This window comes from Ambystoma mexicanum, chromosome 3q (genome assembly GCF_040938575.1).
Source record: "Ambystoma mexicanum isolate Mex_15411 chromosome 3q, UKY_AmexF1_1, whole genome shotgun sequence".
In the NCBI taxonomy this organism is placed as follows: Eukaryota; Metazoa; Chordata; class Amphibia; order Caudata; family Ambystomatidae; genus Ambystoma; species Ambystoma mexicanum.
The window spans coordinates 881,850,463-881,866,930 of NC_090926.1; the positions used below are offsets into that span (position 1 = coordinate 881,850,463).

General features: G+C 41.7%; 1 protein-coding gene across 3 annotated transcripts in view; it reads left to right on the forward strand.

The window, feature by feature from the left end:
- Nucleotides 1-4,364: 4,364 nt before the first annotated feature.
- CEP95 (centrosomal protein 95) overlaps nt 4,365-16,468 on the forward strand; it is a 1,206,983-nt gene continuing 1,194,879 nt past the window's right edge. For all 3 annotated transcript variants that reach the window (XM_069655013.1, XM_069655014.1, XM_069655015.1), the window contains exon 1: nt 4,365-4,589. In XM_069655013.1, coding sequence (XP_069511114.1) covers nt 4,571-4,589 — 19 coding nt within the window. In that variant the 5' untranslated portion in view covers nt 4,365-4,570. The remainder of the gene's footprint in view (nt 4,590-16,468) is intronic.

Sequence of the window (16,468 nt, forward strand, 5' to 3'; positions counted from 1 at the left end):
TGCATTTTGGATCCGTTGCAGTTTCTTTAGGAGGTATTCTGGTATTCCGAGGTAGAGGCTGTTTGCATAGTCGATTTTTGACATGATTAGGGTGACAATAGTGAGTGTTTTGTGCATGAAGGAGAGGAAAGGTAGAACTCTTCTTTGCGTGTGGAGGAGAAAAAAGCATTTCTTCACTGTTGCATTTATTTGTGGTTCCAGGGTTAGGGTGTTGTCCATTAGGACTCCCAGATTTTTTACTACCTTCGATGGTGTTGGTGTGTTTCCCATTTCCCTAGGCCATGGGATGGTGGTTTTGTTCTCTTGGTCTTTGGATACTATCATGATTTCTGTCTTTCCTGGGTTGATTTTCAGGTTGTTGGCATCCATCCAGTTGAAGACTTCTTTTAGACAGTCGATTAGGGATGAATGGTCGGCATCAGTGTTTTCGATTTTGTAGATGATCGGAGTGTAGTCTGCATAGTTGTAACATGTAATGTTGTATTTTTTGAAGATTCTGATGACCGGAGTCTGATAGATGTTGAAATATAGTGGGGAAAGTGAAGATCCTTGTGGCACTCCACAGTCATTAACTCGTGGAGTGGATTTGAAAGGATTGATCCATACGGTTTCTGTCCTGTCTGTTAGGAATGATTTGGTCCAGCGTAGTGCTGTGTCTGTTATCCCTATGTCTTCTAGTCTTTTGGTCAGGGTGTCATGGCTAACTGTGTCAAAGGCTGCGGAGAGGTCGAGCAGAATAAGGCTGAGGTAGTGTTTGAGTCTGCGTTAGTTTTGAGGTCGTCCCAGATGGATAGTAGTGCTGTTTCCGTTCCTCTCGCTGGTCTTAAACCGATTTGAGCTTGGTCCAGGAGGTGATGTTTTTCTACGTGTTCTTGGGTTAGTTTATATACATAGGTTTCTAGAGGTTTTGCTGGGTTGGGGATGTTAGAGATCGGCCTGTAGTTGGAAAGGTCATCTACATCACCACTTGTGTTTTTCAAGAGTGGCTTGATGTATGCTGATTTGAAAATCTTCGGTACAGTCCCTGTTGATAGTGATAGATTTAGAAGGTTTCTGTAGTGTTCTGCTAGCGATCCTTGCGCGAGGATGGATTTGTATATGTCCGGGGTCCATAGGTCCATGTGTCCATGGGTGATCCTGCTTTCTTGCTTTGTTTTACCAGCATTGCGAATGCCTCTGCTGATATTTCAGGAAAGCTTCGGAGTTTGTGCTGTGATTCCGTGTTAGGTTAGTTGGGTTGTATGTTGTGGTTGGTTGGTCGCTTTTGTATGGTGTGACAGATGACATTGATTTTTTTTTTAATTGGTCCGCCAGGTCGTTGCATAGTTTTTCTGAGGGGTTTGGGGTGTTATCGCAGCCTGGTGGGTTTCTCATTTCTTCAATGATGCTAAACATTTCTTTTTGAGTGTTGGTGGCGTTGTTGATTCTGTCATCGTAATGTCTTCTCTTTGCCTTTTGAATTTCCTTTTTGTATGCGCGGATTTGTTTCTGGCACACAGTTTTTTTTAGGGTTGTAATCTTTCCTCCATTCTAATTCCATCTTTTTGTTTTCCTTTTTCATGTCGTTTAATAGTGGGGTGAACCATTTTGCCGTTGCTCTTTTTTTTGATAGGGTGAACTGTTTTTCCGGGGCGATCTTGTCTATTGTATCCGCGATCCATTTGTGCAGAATCTCTGCTTTCCCGTCTAGGTCCACTAGTTCCAGTTCTGTAGTTGAGGGTTTCGTAAATTCTAGTTGTTCGAATAGATTGCTTTCTTTGACATGTTTCCAGTTTCTTTTTGTGGTGGTTGTGAGTTTCAGATGTTGAATGTAGGCTTGGGTAGGCAGAGTGATCACGAATGGGATGATGAGATGGTCGCTCCACAGTATTTGTATAAGAGGTGCCGTGGTGATGAGTTTTTCTTTGGCGAAAATTGCATCTCGGGTGTGTCCTGCCGACTGCGTTGCTCCTTTGACTAGTTGTCGTAGTTTCATGGTGCTGAGTTGTTCAATTAGTGATTTTTGGGAGTTGGCGTGGCTGTCTTCAAACCAGATGTTGAAGTCCCCCAGGATGATTAGGTGTTCGTGGCTGATGGCTAAGTTGGTGATGGCTTCTATGAAGTTATCGACCAATGTTGCATTGTATGTTGGCGGTCTGTATACCAGGATGAATGTGATGTTGGTTTTCGGTCTCACTGTTAGGCGTATGACCATGGTTTCGCAGTTGAGGATGTTGAGTGGTTCGTCAGTTTTTATTTTCAGGTGTTCTTTGAATGCTAAAGCGATGCCTCCTCCTTTTTTGTTCTTTCTGTTATTTGTAGGTATTTGAAGTCGGTCGGAAGGCAGCTTTGGAGTGTGATTTTGTAGTTGTCATCCAGCCATGTTTCTGTGATGAACAGGATGTCAATGCCGTTGTCGTTGAGTAGGTCGAAGATTTCTGTTGAGTGTTTGGACATGGATCTTGCGTTTATTAGATTGCAGTGAAGTTTAAAGGTGTTGTTTGGTTTGGGCTTTGTCATGGTCTTCTTCTGCTCGGTGTTGAGCTTTCCTTCCTGGTCGGTCACTTGTTGGGCTGTGGGATTCGGGGTGTCAGCGTCTTCGAAGAGTTCTTCTAGGTTTTGTCTTGGGTTCTTTGTGTTTTCATCGGGTTCGTCTTCCGTGAGTTGTGGTTGTTGATTGGAAGTTCTTCTTGCTTTGGTGATGTAGGGGGTTATTGCGTCAGTCGTCTGTTTGTTGTTTGTGTTGGTCATCCTTCTTCTCCTTGCTTGTGTTAGGTTGTTTGATGTTGCTGCTTCTAGAGTTGGATTGGGTTGACGTGGTGGCCGGTTGTCTGCGAGGTATGGAGTTAGGTAGAGAGATTTTTCTCTTATCTCAGAGTTGCTTCGGTTTGTGTTCTTGTCTGTGGGGGTCCAGTCTATGGTTGTTGTTCTAAGTTGCTGTTCTGGAGTGTTTGTTCTTTCATCTCTTCGTCTTTTCCTTGGGATGGGTCGTTTGCACAGCATTGTGAGATTGAGAGTTGTTTAGCCTTCGTTTGGTGACGTCTAGTTGGTCCTGCTTTGGTCGGTTGTCTTGTGGTGTAGTGGCGGGTGAGGGGGTGTCCGCTACTAGTTTGGGCTCTATCTGTAGGTGGGGGCTCATTCAGTCGCTGTCCTAGGTGGGGAAGAGGGGCGGTAAGGGTTATTAAGTTGGCTATCGGTGGCTCTCTTTATTGACCGTCTCCCTGAGCGCGTACATTTTGGTGAGCAGGTTGGGTAGGGTGTCTGCTGGTTGGAGGGTGGCTTAGAAGGGCGCAGCTTGGTCTTTCGCCTTGTGGTGCGAGAGGTCCTAGTCTAAATAAACACTGTGTTCCAGCACAACCTGTGTCCTGTCTACCTTCCGGCCACCACACTGAGTAGTATGTGTTTTGCCACTACTTATCCCTGTAAAGTCTCCTTTGTTTTGTCACATTGAAAAAAAAACATTTTTGAATGTGTTGTGATCCTATTCATGACAATCCTTACAATGTTGATGGCGTTAACAACAACTTGTGTCGTTTTCTTCGTGTAATGAGGCGGTGTTGTCTATTTGGCGTATCCTTTAAATAACTCGCAAAAGAAAGAGCAACATATTAAATAAAACGGAGCTTGTTGCATATCCGGCCCCTCCCCCCCGGACCAAAACGTTCTCGGCCATTGCCATTGAAAGAAAAAAAAGAAATCGAGACACTGGGATTATTTTTCCGGCGCGTAGGCACACTACACCGACGGTGAACTGTCTTTTTCCATGACGATGATGTTAATCTCTAAACTCTTTCCAAAATGCAAGAGTAAAATAACCTGATTTATTGACTACATTCTGTTCAAATTACTATCATTTTAAATCAATTCGTTTCATTAAAAAATAAATGTATAAGTGCCTAATATGAATCGAATGCCTATTCGCAAAACGACGTCGTTAACGCAGTGCAATGTAATGTCGCTGCCATTTTTATCAGTTACAGTTCATAGTCTTAACGGCCTGAATTTTTCATGAAGCAGCAATTAGCAACAGTTGTATTTATTTTAGAAGTTTTTTTTCTTAATACAAATATGTTGGGATTCATTTTTGTCAAAAAGACTAAAACATTTACTTAAAATGTAACATAGTAATAACATGGGTAAATATTTACGAAAATAAACCGAAGAACTAGGCTATAGCCTTGTATAAATGTTCTTTATTAGACAACTTTCATTATTTTCTTGTCAAAAAGATACGGAATGTTGCCAGGTACAAATGGCCGCCCTGTACACAACAGTTTATGGCATACTGTGGTAAAATCGTAAATGCTGGGCACAGAATTACAGAGGCGTGCTCAAAGGACGTCTTCCACCCTGAAGGTGTGATGTCATGACGTTCCATTGCGGAAGTAAAGCCTCTTTCAGTTGGTAACCAATGAAACTATGCTAGTGTTTAAATGCCAGGGCTTGGCTTCTTTCTGAGAGTGCTGTAGGTTTAATCAATGCTTAGATAGCTGACTTCACTGTAGAATGTACTCTTCATTTTCCTGAAGGATCTGTCATTTATTAATACGTTTCCTGGAAGAATCACCTGTTGTTTTCATTAAGTGCCAACATGGGGACAGAGGAAAAGGGTGAGTCCTGCCTAGCAGCTTTTTTTAAATCATGTTATTGATTCGTGTATGCAACACAATGTTGTAATATACCGTAATATGTTCTAACCTATGTCTAATTGTGTATCCTCTTTACGGCATACCAACCCAAAGTGAGTGGGGGTAGCTGCTTGGTACCTTTCGAAGTCAATTTTGCTTAGCATATGATATGACTGAAATCGTTTCTTGCATCTCCAATGCTATAGCAACACATGAATCCCTTCATTGCTTCGATCTGTGCCTTACCGGACTTTATGTATGCTTTTTGTGATGCATTTTGGAAAGATACTAAATGCCCTCGAAGCATACTCCACCTTTAGTAGATAATTGGTTCTCTTTTAAATTCTCTGATGACTTAAAGGTCGCCGTTTGGGCGAAGACAGCATAACACACATAGCACCTACGTCAAAATATAATCGATGCCTCTTGCATGTAAATCAAGGATACATGAGTGCTATGCCAACTTGCCCAAATACTTTTTGCAATCTTAAGGACATTCAACGAACCAGGACCCACTTTATTTGTTTTTTTTGTTGGTCCTAATATAAGCTTGGAAAAAGATTGAAGGTCAAAGTCCTGGCCCATTTTGCAGGGCGTTTTTGCATATACACTCCAGGTGGGATGCCTTTGTGATGTAATGTAGCCGCTATAGATAGCGATCGCTGTGCCTTTCATTAGTCATTGGTTTGACTAGTGGAACGCTTCATCCTCCCAAGAGCAGTAATTAAGTTCATAAGAGTTGGTAATGTATTTAGCTAAGCTTTTGTGAAATTGCATGCGAGTCGGAGGAAAGTGCACGATGAGATGTTCTATTCGGAGAAGTGACATTTGGCAGCCCACGGTCAGCCATTGGGGCGGTTTGAGTCACTGCTTCTTCCTTCAGTGTCGTTCGAATGACGAGACTGAAAGATTGCAACATTGGGTATGTGGAAGTTGCTCAAGTGTGAATCACTTCCCCATGGTGTGTTGCTGTCCGTGTGCAGAATGATTCTCGGAGCGTATGTGTGTCGAGGATTGCCTGCAGGGCTCACTTGGCGCCTTTTGGGAGGTGTAAAGGCGGCAGCAGTCAGTTTGGCATTGGTCGATTTTACATAGCAGGAAGTATGTGAATGCAGATTTTAGAAGGTACCTGCCTTCCGCTAACACGGACCGAGATAGGGATATTCGACTAGTAAAGGCACAATTCACTGCAGAGCTTGTCATGGGGACATTGCTATTCTCCTTCTATTATTCACTAGTATAAGGAGAATGTAAAACTAACACTAGAAATACAAGTGTAGCTTTAAATGCCATCCTACACTGACACATTCGCCATATGGGAATGGATAAGCACTCATGTTCAGCTACTGCCATCATACGTAATGGAAATAACCCAATAATGCACTACAAATACAACTTGCAAATAGATAAATACATTTTGAAATCATGCAGGGAATTCCTGAGTTACTTGAGTTCCACATTGGATGTCTCCTGTTACATTATCACAACCTAGCAACTTGATTTAAAAATCAGATTTCAACATTTCGTTCCAGAAACTCATAATTCTATGAAAGACACGGAGGCTAAGGAGTATGCTTCTCTTCCATTTTACTACTTCAGCAGCAAATGTACAAACCAATAAAACATGACAAAAACTCATAAAACTACAACAACCATTGTTTTGATTCTTTTGTATTTCTGTTCTTATTGTTTTTTTTGTGCAGAAAAAGGGGGTTTTCAGTCTTGCTGCGGCTACTGGCGCCCTGGTGTTCAGGGGATTGATGATTAAAAGGTTAGATACTGTGTGTATAGCTCTTAATTGTGTTCCAAAGTTGTCTGTCCCTTTCTTCTGTTTCATATCCTTCATTCGCAAAACAGTCACTGAAACGCTTGATTTGTTGGTCTCTGTTGAGTCCAGTAAAACAGGTGTCCATGACCATAAGACAAATCCAAGATGCTTCTCTTTTCCTTAATATTTTTTGTTACCTCCTCTTGGTGGGAGTTTTATTTCTTCGAAACCAAATTTTTTTAGATTCGCAATATCTTTCAGATGAGGGTTTGTCTGGTAGTGATTGGCCAATGGTGTTTGTGAATCTTGGTTCTTGATGGATCTGATATGTTCGCCAATCCTTGTTTTGAGGTTACGTATAGTGCTACCAATATAGTACTTGGAGCAAATGCATTGGATTGCATATACTACGTGTTTGCTATTTCAGTTGATGAATTTTCCTGATTTGTCCATTGGGCAACGTAATGGTAGTTCTTGCATTGTCTGAATGTTTGCATAGGCTGCAGGTCCCACATTTATAATTACCTATCAAAGGGGGTCCAGCAACATTTTTTTTGTGTGGGAATATTGGCTTTTTCTTTATGGACAACGTGAGATGGACAGAGCACATTTTTGAGGTTTTTTGCTCTACTAAATGTAATACTTGGCTGTGAGTCCCACAGGAGGTCTAAGTCATTGCCTGTTTTTAATATGTTCCAATTCTTTTTGAGAATGTTGGTAAGCATTTTGTTGTTGCTATTGTACGATGTGATCTTGTTTTTTCTGATATAGTTGTATTTTTGGGTTTATTCATCAGTAGATCTGTTCTTGTTCTTTGTTTGGTTTTGAGGTAGCTTCTCTGTAAAAGTTTATGGCTGTAGCCACGATGTTTAAATATATTGATGGATTCATTTGCATTTGTTTCAAAATCTTGTGGCTTTGTGTAGTTGCGTTTAATCCTCAAAAGTTCTCCATAAGTATTTTTCTGGTAATGTGATGGGGATGGTTGCTGGTAGCATGTAATGTGCTATTAACAGCTGTTTCTTGGGTGAAAAGTGTGGTATGGATTTTGTTGTCTTCTATAAACAGTTTGAAATGTAAAAAGTTGATAGTTATATTTACTGTATTGCATGGTTAATTTCAAGTTCTAGTTATTATTAGTTTATATACTGGTGGTACTCCTTGAGTTGGTTTTCTGTTCATTTCCAGATCATGATGATATCATCGATGTACCTACCCCAATATGTGACTTGGTTGGTTGAACTAAAAAAAGGATGGGTCCACACATGTTCCGCCTAAAAATGCCCTATATAGAGGTTTTCATAGGATGGGGCATGTTTAACCCCCATCGCTGTTCCTTGGATTTGTCTAAATATATCTTTCTTGAAGGTAAAATTATTATTGCGAAGTGTGAAATCTAGCATCTCCAAGAGCATGTGGTTTTGTTCCAGGAAGGATATGGATCTTGTCTTTAGAAAATATTCTGTGGTGAGTAGTCCCTTTTCGTGTAGAATGCTTATATAGAGACTTGGTACATCTAATGTTACCAGCCAGAAGTTTGGTTCTCAGAATATATTGCTACCAACTACAACCTTTGGCAGCAGGACTCACATCCTATATAAAAGATAGAAAACATATAATTCAGCAATTTGAGAACATAGAATGGGAACCAAACTTCTGGCTTTAGTGAGGGTTGCCCTCGGGCGATTTCTCGAGTAGGCCACTATTTTCTTTGGTGGCTCCCATTCAGAAGACCGTAGGTGGATCAAAATTATCACCTGCACTGTCCTCCTCTCTCTTCCTTCCTTTTTCTGTGGCACTTTGGGGCCTTCTTCTGAGGAAGATATGGAATATACCTCTTCCTCCCAGTCCTCTCCCTCATCAGAGGTGTCTGAGGATTTTTCCTGCCACCTGCTAGGTCCCGCCTTTGATCGTACTCTCCTTCTCTTACCACCCTTCTTCTTTGGTGGTTTGCCCAGGGGGTGTGGGCTTCTTCCTCCACCCTGCAGGCTGCTTTTCTGCCCCCTTTTGTTTTCTCCTGTGCTTTTAGCCCTTTGATCTCCTCAAGGCCCTGTGATAACTGGAGCCAGTCCTCCATCAGAGCTATCTGTTGTGGCCCTTGTCCCAAAGAGGCCCCCAGGGTTTTTGGAGGCCCTGAGTCATCTCTGCATGGCTAATGGTAGCCTTTCCCTCATCACTGGAGGGTCTCGTGTCTTCACAGAACACTGGGGATCTTTATAATATACCAGGAGTTTTTTTTTTTATCTCTTGGAGGTTGAAATATCTTTTTTTAGTGATTGCCTGGCTTATTCAGTTATATATTATGTGTCTGATATCGCAGGTTTTACCTGAGACTGGGCCCGTCACTGTGTTGCCGTATCTCTCTGTGGCCTGCAGGGGTGCTGTGCTCTGAAATCATGTAGCGCCGCTAATATAGATCATTGCGTTCTGCAACGAAATGAGCATATTATGTCTCCTGACTCTATAGGTAGGATATGCTTTACGAGCGATCGGATCAGATAGTAGCACTTTCCCAACGGTCCACGGAATGGTGGGCGCGCCGGAATTACGTGGTCCCGTTGCGCTCCCTCTTCCGTGACCGCAGTGCCCTCTGTGGCTTTCCCTTGTGGTTGCGGTCGCCGGAGCCCCAGCCCCGTCGCGACTGAAACTTCAGTCACACAATCAGCTGCGGATATGCTGCACCAAAAATTCCTAATAAGTGAGCACATGTGCGTGCCAGTATGCCTTTCCACAGTCTCGCACACATAAGTAGTAATGAAAAAGGCACTTAACTCTCTGCCGAGCAGCAAAGAAAGAGGAAGTGAAGTTGAGGGACAGTGTGGTTTAGGGATAAGGAATATGCTGATTGGTTGTTATCAGGTGGTCAGTTTGGAGGACCAATAAGAAAAGAACTATAAAAGACTCAAAACAATGGTTGTTGTAGTTTTATGAGTTTTTGTTATCCTGTTGATTGGTTTGTACACTTGCTGCTGAAGTAGTAAAATGGAAGAGAAGCATAATCCGAGCCTCCGGTCTTCATAGAGTTCTTCTTTTTTTTTTTTTGTTTATTAGTTGCATAAATCAATATATTTTACTCCAGTAAGTCAGAGGAAGTGGTCTGCCAGCTAAATTGTGTATGTTTGTGTTGAACGATCTTGCTATTTTAAAATTGTTTAAATTGTCTTTGAGAACTTAATAGTATCCCAACACAGCTGCAGGTTTCCACTACATACACCAATGATCCATGGGAATAGGGGCAGTGAGCAACGAGGAAAAGAAGAGCGGGACTGGAGGGAATGCATACAACTCTGTGGCGTGCTGTTCAGATGAACAGGCAGGGTAGAGGAATGCTGGTGCAGTTCACATGGGGACAAAATTGCAGCAAACTTTCTGAATAGTTAGTCAGATATACAAAATCACCTACGTTGGCAACTGGATCCTGTAGAAATCATTTGCAGTGGAGAAAGTGAAGTTTCCCCCAGGATTCCCTCTCCAAATGAAACCCATGGACTGCTTTTAATTAGGATATTAATTACATTGAATTAGATTGTATTTATGAATGGTGGATGAAATTGGTGTGTATCACTTGCTTTTCTTATGAAAATGTGTATTTTAGTTATTTAAATATGAATTGAAATGTTTTATATTATGAAATGTGAATACATTGGTTGCGTGGTGATGGGATAGGTAAATTAGAGAAGTGGGCATCTTAAAATGTGCTATTGTTGATTAGGACTGTAATGTTTTTGTGATCTATATATTTTAATGTGTGTTTACTGGTTTATCATCTTGTGACCAAATGCACAGTACATTAATTTAAAAATAAATAATAAAACATCTGTGACAAGGAACTGGTTACTACAGGGGGTGGATATTTCGGGGTGAGATATTTCAAGTGGTTCCATGCCAGATGTGAGTAGATCAGCTAGTTCACCTAGCATGAACTCTAATAATAAGTTAATAATGGTCCCAGCTATAGTATGTGAACGATATGACTCCTATGACATACAGTAGAAACCACAATGAAAATTCACTTGATTAGGTAACCTAACCTGTAGAAAAAAGCAATATGTGAGCAGCTGGATTCAGTAGAAACCGGTGAAATCCACACTTGGACATTCTGCATTCAGGCTAACTACAGCAATAGTTTGGTATCTGAAGTAACTCCATCTGGGCAGCACTTAATACAGTTGTGGTATTTAGATTATAATCCATTTTAACTTTCTTCGTAGTATACTGGAAGCTATGCAAATACCCATGACAGCACCTGGATCTAGTAGAAACCACTTGAAGGCATTTTTAACATAATCCAATCGCTGAAATATATAGGTTCTTATTGGACAATTCGGTTACCTATACAAGTACCTTCAAAATAAATGGGAATTCTTTTTATGCACAATGAAATTGTTCTTCTTGACATTTGCATTAAGTCAGGACTACCCATATCCTTTACATGTGCCAAAAGACTGGGTTTCTGTGCTCCCATCAAGTAGATTTTTTTTGTAAGACCATGTTTTACCTAGATATACATGCTTTTACTTTTAATGCAGACCAAATAATCTGAAACTCAATTGTTAGCTATTTATTTGCACTTTAATATAAAAAGCCTTCAGCAATCGGTCATGCCACTTATAAGTACATGTATACTTTGTGCTGGGAGGATAGCTCAGTGGCAACGTGCTCGTCTTGGAAACAAGACGACATGAAGCAACACAGGTTCGTTCCCCGGGTCCGCGCTTATAAACCTCTGGGTGTTTAAGCGCGTTATAAATACGCAACTAAGACAAACAAAAAAACAATTGCGCCTCTAAAAAAAAAAAAAAAAAAACATTCCTGTAACAGCGCCTCGATGCCCGCGGGCTGTGTGCGCGCTTTAAAAATGCAACAAAAAAAAACCTTGCCTATCAAACGCGAGAAGGCAAAGTTTGAACCCAGCTTTTTAAAGTGCGTTTTCCAAGCATCATTCCAAACACAAAATTACCATGAAAGTGAACAAAAAGAATCCCAATGTGCTGAACGCAAAATGGACACATTGTTTATTCAACAATACCAAATTCGCTATATGCATGGTTTTTCTTTAAATTAAAAATGCTGACCTAGGAAAGGAGGCTAAAGGGTAGGGTACCTATAAGTTAAGTATCAACCGAGAATCCATAACGAAGGCAGATGCATTTCTTCGAGTGCCGTTAATGACGCAGAAAGTACATTTGTCTCCCTTAAGCTGCCAGTTAGCTTAATTCAAATTAATTTAGTGAAACCAAAGAGACAGACGATATAGGCTATAAGGGCTTTCCTTTCCCACCGCTTTCATCAGTAGTTTACACTTGCAAAATCTAAATGACAGCACCAAAAGAACAACTATAACCCCAGAGCAACATGCTCAGTATCTTAGTACCCCTATCTGTTACCTGAACAGATAAATTCCAAGGTGGGATGATCAGTTCTTAATCCTTGCTCTTGTGATCGCTTACTTCTGAGCTTAATTATCCTGGTGTTTAAAATGAGGGCCTCAAGAGTCATGCATTCTAATTTCTCTTGATGTTTAAACTTGTCAAGTTGAAGTCGTCCATTCCCAGGGTTTAGATTGTTGCTTATGGTCGTTTGGTTCAATCTCCAACGGGCCCCTTGTGATATCTTCTTTAATTTGCAATAAGGACAGTCCTGCTTCTCGAGATGTCATCCTATGTTGTCTCCCTTGCAGAGAGAAAACCAATCCAAAAGGGAAAGTCCACTTATATTTAATCTCTTACGACTGTAATGTTTTCACCACTGGCTGCATCGTACAGTGTTTCTGCAAGGTTGTCTGCGCGAGATCTTGATATAGTTGGATCTCGTTGCCATTGTATGTAACTGGAGAAGATGCCCTTGCCTCCCTGAGAATCTGCTCCTTTTGTGGGAATGATGTGCAGGCTGCCAAGGCATCGCGTGGGAGTGCACCGGGATCATTTCTTTTCGGCCTGTTCTATGTGCCCTGTCGAGCAACACAATAGCAACCTCTTCACCTGTAATTAAGTCTGAAAAGATATGAATTAGTGTCTTTTAGCTCTGCGTCCAAGATCGTTTTTGGCAAGTTTCGTATCCGTATATTAGAACACCTGGATCTGTTCTGAAGATCTTCACACTGTATTTCTAGCTTGTGTGTAAGCCTAGCTAGTTCTTCTTGTGCAATATCTGTTGTTTTCCTGCATTAGTTCCTGGATTTTCCGCTCGTTGGTGTCAACCCGCTGCGCCAAAGAAGAAATGGCTTTGCTAAAATTAGATATCCACTGCCTGATTTCGGTAGCGAAGGAAATGAGTTGCAGCTGGAATGAAGCATGAAACTTGTCCTAAAATTCGGGAAACTATTTGCAAAGTCCTCTTTAGAGGCAGCCATTTCTGGATTGAGGCTGCTGGACTATCTAAACTCTCCACTTGGGTTAGCTGTTAGTGTGTTTGCGGATAAGGGATTCCCCTGGCCTCCTGCCCACAGTTTTTGTATCAGGTTTGTTGTAGTTTTGAGGAGCTTGGGCAGAACCCGCCGGAGTGTTGTTCTTTTCTTTTTTTCCCCTCGGCATATGATGCATAGGGTACTGTATCATTTTTCCCCTAGGTGTACTATTATGATTCTGTGGAGATTGGGTGCAGATCCGCTGTAAATTGACCTGGTAACAGAGGAATGCATAAAGACTCTGACCCTGTTGATTTCTAGCAGGAATTAATCCAGGACCATAGCAAATGCTTTGTTTTTATGATATGATATGATGGGTTATTTATTCCCAGAGGTTTCTAAGTGCGGACCCGGTGATCGAACCTGTGGTGCTCCGTGTCGTTTTGCTTCCAAGGCGAGCACGTTGCCCCTGAGCTATCCTATCGAGACTTAAGTCCTTAAGTTGTCCCTCACATTATTAACACAGAAGCTAGAGGCTATACTTGCAGTTGCGCGGCCCCACCTCCATGCGTGTCATCCAAGAGAAATTCCCAGATTGGCAAAAGTTTGTTTTCTTTGGCTGGGCCGGACACTGCTGTAAAATCCCCTGCTCACGGTGGGTTAGCGACACCCTGCTGCCTTACCAATGAATCGGCACTTGCACCCACTACGGTGGCGACTTGCTGTGCTATGTATCCCCTTGATTGGGGAGAGTCTTTGCAGGGATCACCTTCGTTGGCTGGAGTGCTATTCTGCTGCCTACACTCTTCTGAGAGGTTGGATTTCAGTGTTGTCATTGGGTGGTGGGGGGTTGCTGCCTTAAATTGAGCTGCAATGACTGAGGACCTGCACGCACATCCTCGAGGGACGGCGGCGACCTTGGAATCCTCACATTTCGTTTTTCTATCACCCAATAGACCTATCCTTGCTGAACATTGCAAAATAAAAAGCAACTTTCTACCAGTTTCTGTTAAATAATTATGGGCGATAGTGAACCCTGTAAAAATAAATGCAGCTGGCTCTATCGCCTACAGAACGTGGTCTTCAGTTCTCTAGTTATTAGTTCAGTTCTTTAGCTATTAGTTCAGGTCTAATGTTTACGACCCTGGGGCTTGACAGTGATGAGGTCTTTGAAGTTTGGTTGTTCAGCGCTTTATGGCTTTTGTCGCTGCTTGCCCTCACCCCTCTTGGCTAGTTCACAGATCTCTAGATTCTTCAGATTAACCTTTGTTATTTCAGATATTTTATTTTCTGCCTTCACAATGACCTGGGAGATGGAAGATCAGATGTAGCACCACAGAGCTGCTGAATCCCCATTAATTGTTCCTTATCTGAAGCTCACCGTACACGGATGCAACCCTGTAGTGATACACAAAATTGCAAATTTGCCAATCAGGGCTTTAGATGACAGCATTAGCCGCTGAAAGCCAATAGTTTATTCAAAGTATGTGCCAAAAATACTGACAGTAGTTTGTTGTAGCACTTCCATTATGCAGTAGTGAGCTACAAGGAATATGCAGGCCTAGTAGGGGTGGTAGGTCACATTATGCATTGTAGATGGACAGGCAGGACGAAGGCCCCAGCTCTGTAGCTAATAGGCATTATTGGAGTGTTTGGAACATTATAGTACCTATATAGCGCTTAGATAGCCAATCTTAAGCGCTATGAACACTAAGCTATGAGTGCATGCCTTTTAGAGCTTGCTCACATAGGGTTAATTCATCTCGACTTCTCTTAGAATATTCTGCCTTTCTAACTGTAGCCCTGCATGGTTTCGTAAACTAATCTTCTTTCTCTGAGAAGGCACTGATATGACATTCCTGAGCTTTCGCGCAGATGGGCCCCAAGCAGGGAGGGGCACAGAAAAGGAGCACAGTGGAAATTCACAGTGGAGTTGGGTTTTTCCATGAGCAAGCCTATATTTTGCACAGGGAAGGTTCTGGAACTGTGCGTCATGGACTGACAGCACGAGATTATAAAAATGCATGCCCACATGACTCAGGTGGGAGATCGATCTGTGGACTTGGTTCGAGCAAAATCGAGTGTCCGGAACCTGCTGCTCTGTCGGCACCCTGCAGTGCTGTCCTCTGAGCGGGGCTGGCTACAGCTAGCTTATGAGGGCCAAGGTCTCCCAGTGCTGATTGAAGGGGCGTAAGACTGTGTTTCTCTAAGTTCTATGTTTCTCTATATTTTGTATTTCTCTAAGTTTTGTGTTTTGTAATCTTCTCTAACTTGAATCCCAAGATGTTGCTGAAATTCACTGTTTAGAATAAATGCTAAAACTTTTTGAAGGTGTCATTTGTCACTAGCATGAGTTCACTGCTCGGCACAATAGAACCTGTATTTTGGGCTGAATCGGGTAATTTTTGCTCTCAAGGGCTGGTCCCAAGGAAGATTTTCCCAATATCAAGACAAACCCATAAACACCAGGTTAGGATTCACAGTCCGGTCCACTTGTTTCTTTATGGACTTGCACCAGTTAACCTCTGTGAGAAAGCATGGTATCTGCTTTCAAATCTCATTTTGGGGGGAGTTGGCATGTGCAGAATGCAAATGTCAAGAGTTGGTTTTTGTCTTCCTTTAATGTGGTCCTGTTAATTATTTTTCTATTCCACGTTGATTTTACAGTTTCCCCCAAAACACATCAGAATAAAATGTAAATTCGATTTTGTTTCCTGAAACTGCTGTTCTTTCTCATCAGGTTAAATAGTCCCCCCCGCCCCCTTTTAGCAAAAGTTGCAGGTTATTTTCTGGTATTTGAAATGTTCATTTCAGGCTTGTCAGTTAGTTTTCTTTGGGTAGCTGCAAAAACATTACGCATGTATTTTTGCGGCACGTGTTTCACAACTGCTGTGCATATGCTGCAGCTAATGTGTTGGTTTTAAATTGACACCTGAAATATCTTCTTACACAGATTGGATGATTGAATTGTCTTTATTTATGTATAAAGATTACAAACCATCGGTCATCATAACTTACAGAACATAACTGAACTTTTCCTGTGCATCATTCCTCCAGCAATTCCATTCTATGATCCTCCCTTCCTACAACATACTATAGTCCATCTGCATACACAAACAAAGTCAACCATAAAACAGAAACGTACAAAACCACTAATAACAATGAGATACTACAGCACCTTGCTCTGCATTTCTTTAAATTTTGTAAAACATTTATTTTTATGAATTAGACTTCCCTACAGCCATCTTTCACTTCCCACACTTGCGAGGGCAGAATTACATTTTTGTGCTTTTGAGTCCCCTAAATGCTTTGCTGGCCTTCAGTGGTTTTCACATTGTGTGATCGGAGGGACTTCTACTGAAGTGCCACCCTGTCAATGCAACCTTTTTTATGATGTGCTTCCAATAATAGCAATAATAATGGTTCACAGGTCAGTGGTGCTTCCGGAGAACCTACTTTGGTACCATAGTGAATCAATTTCATGGTTGTTGTAGAGCGGGTGGCAGCTGTGTGTTTAGTTTTTGGCAATATCAGGGTTGTAGCCATTCATACTGCATTAGTAGCCCAGTGAGGTTATAGAGTAGCTATTGGGGTGCTGATGAATTTGTAAATCCTCATCCCGGCCATATTTCTTTTGGCGATCTCCCCATCTATATAGACCTAGAGACACAGCCACAATGGTTGATTTGCTTTTAAGGGCTCACCCGACATCAAAAATCCACTTTTGGTTGTGGTTTAAATATGTGG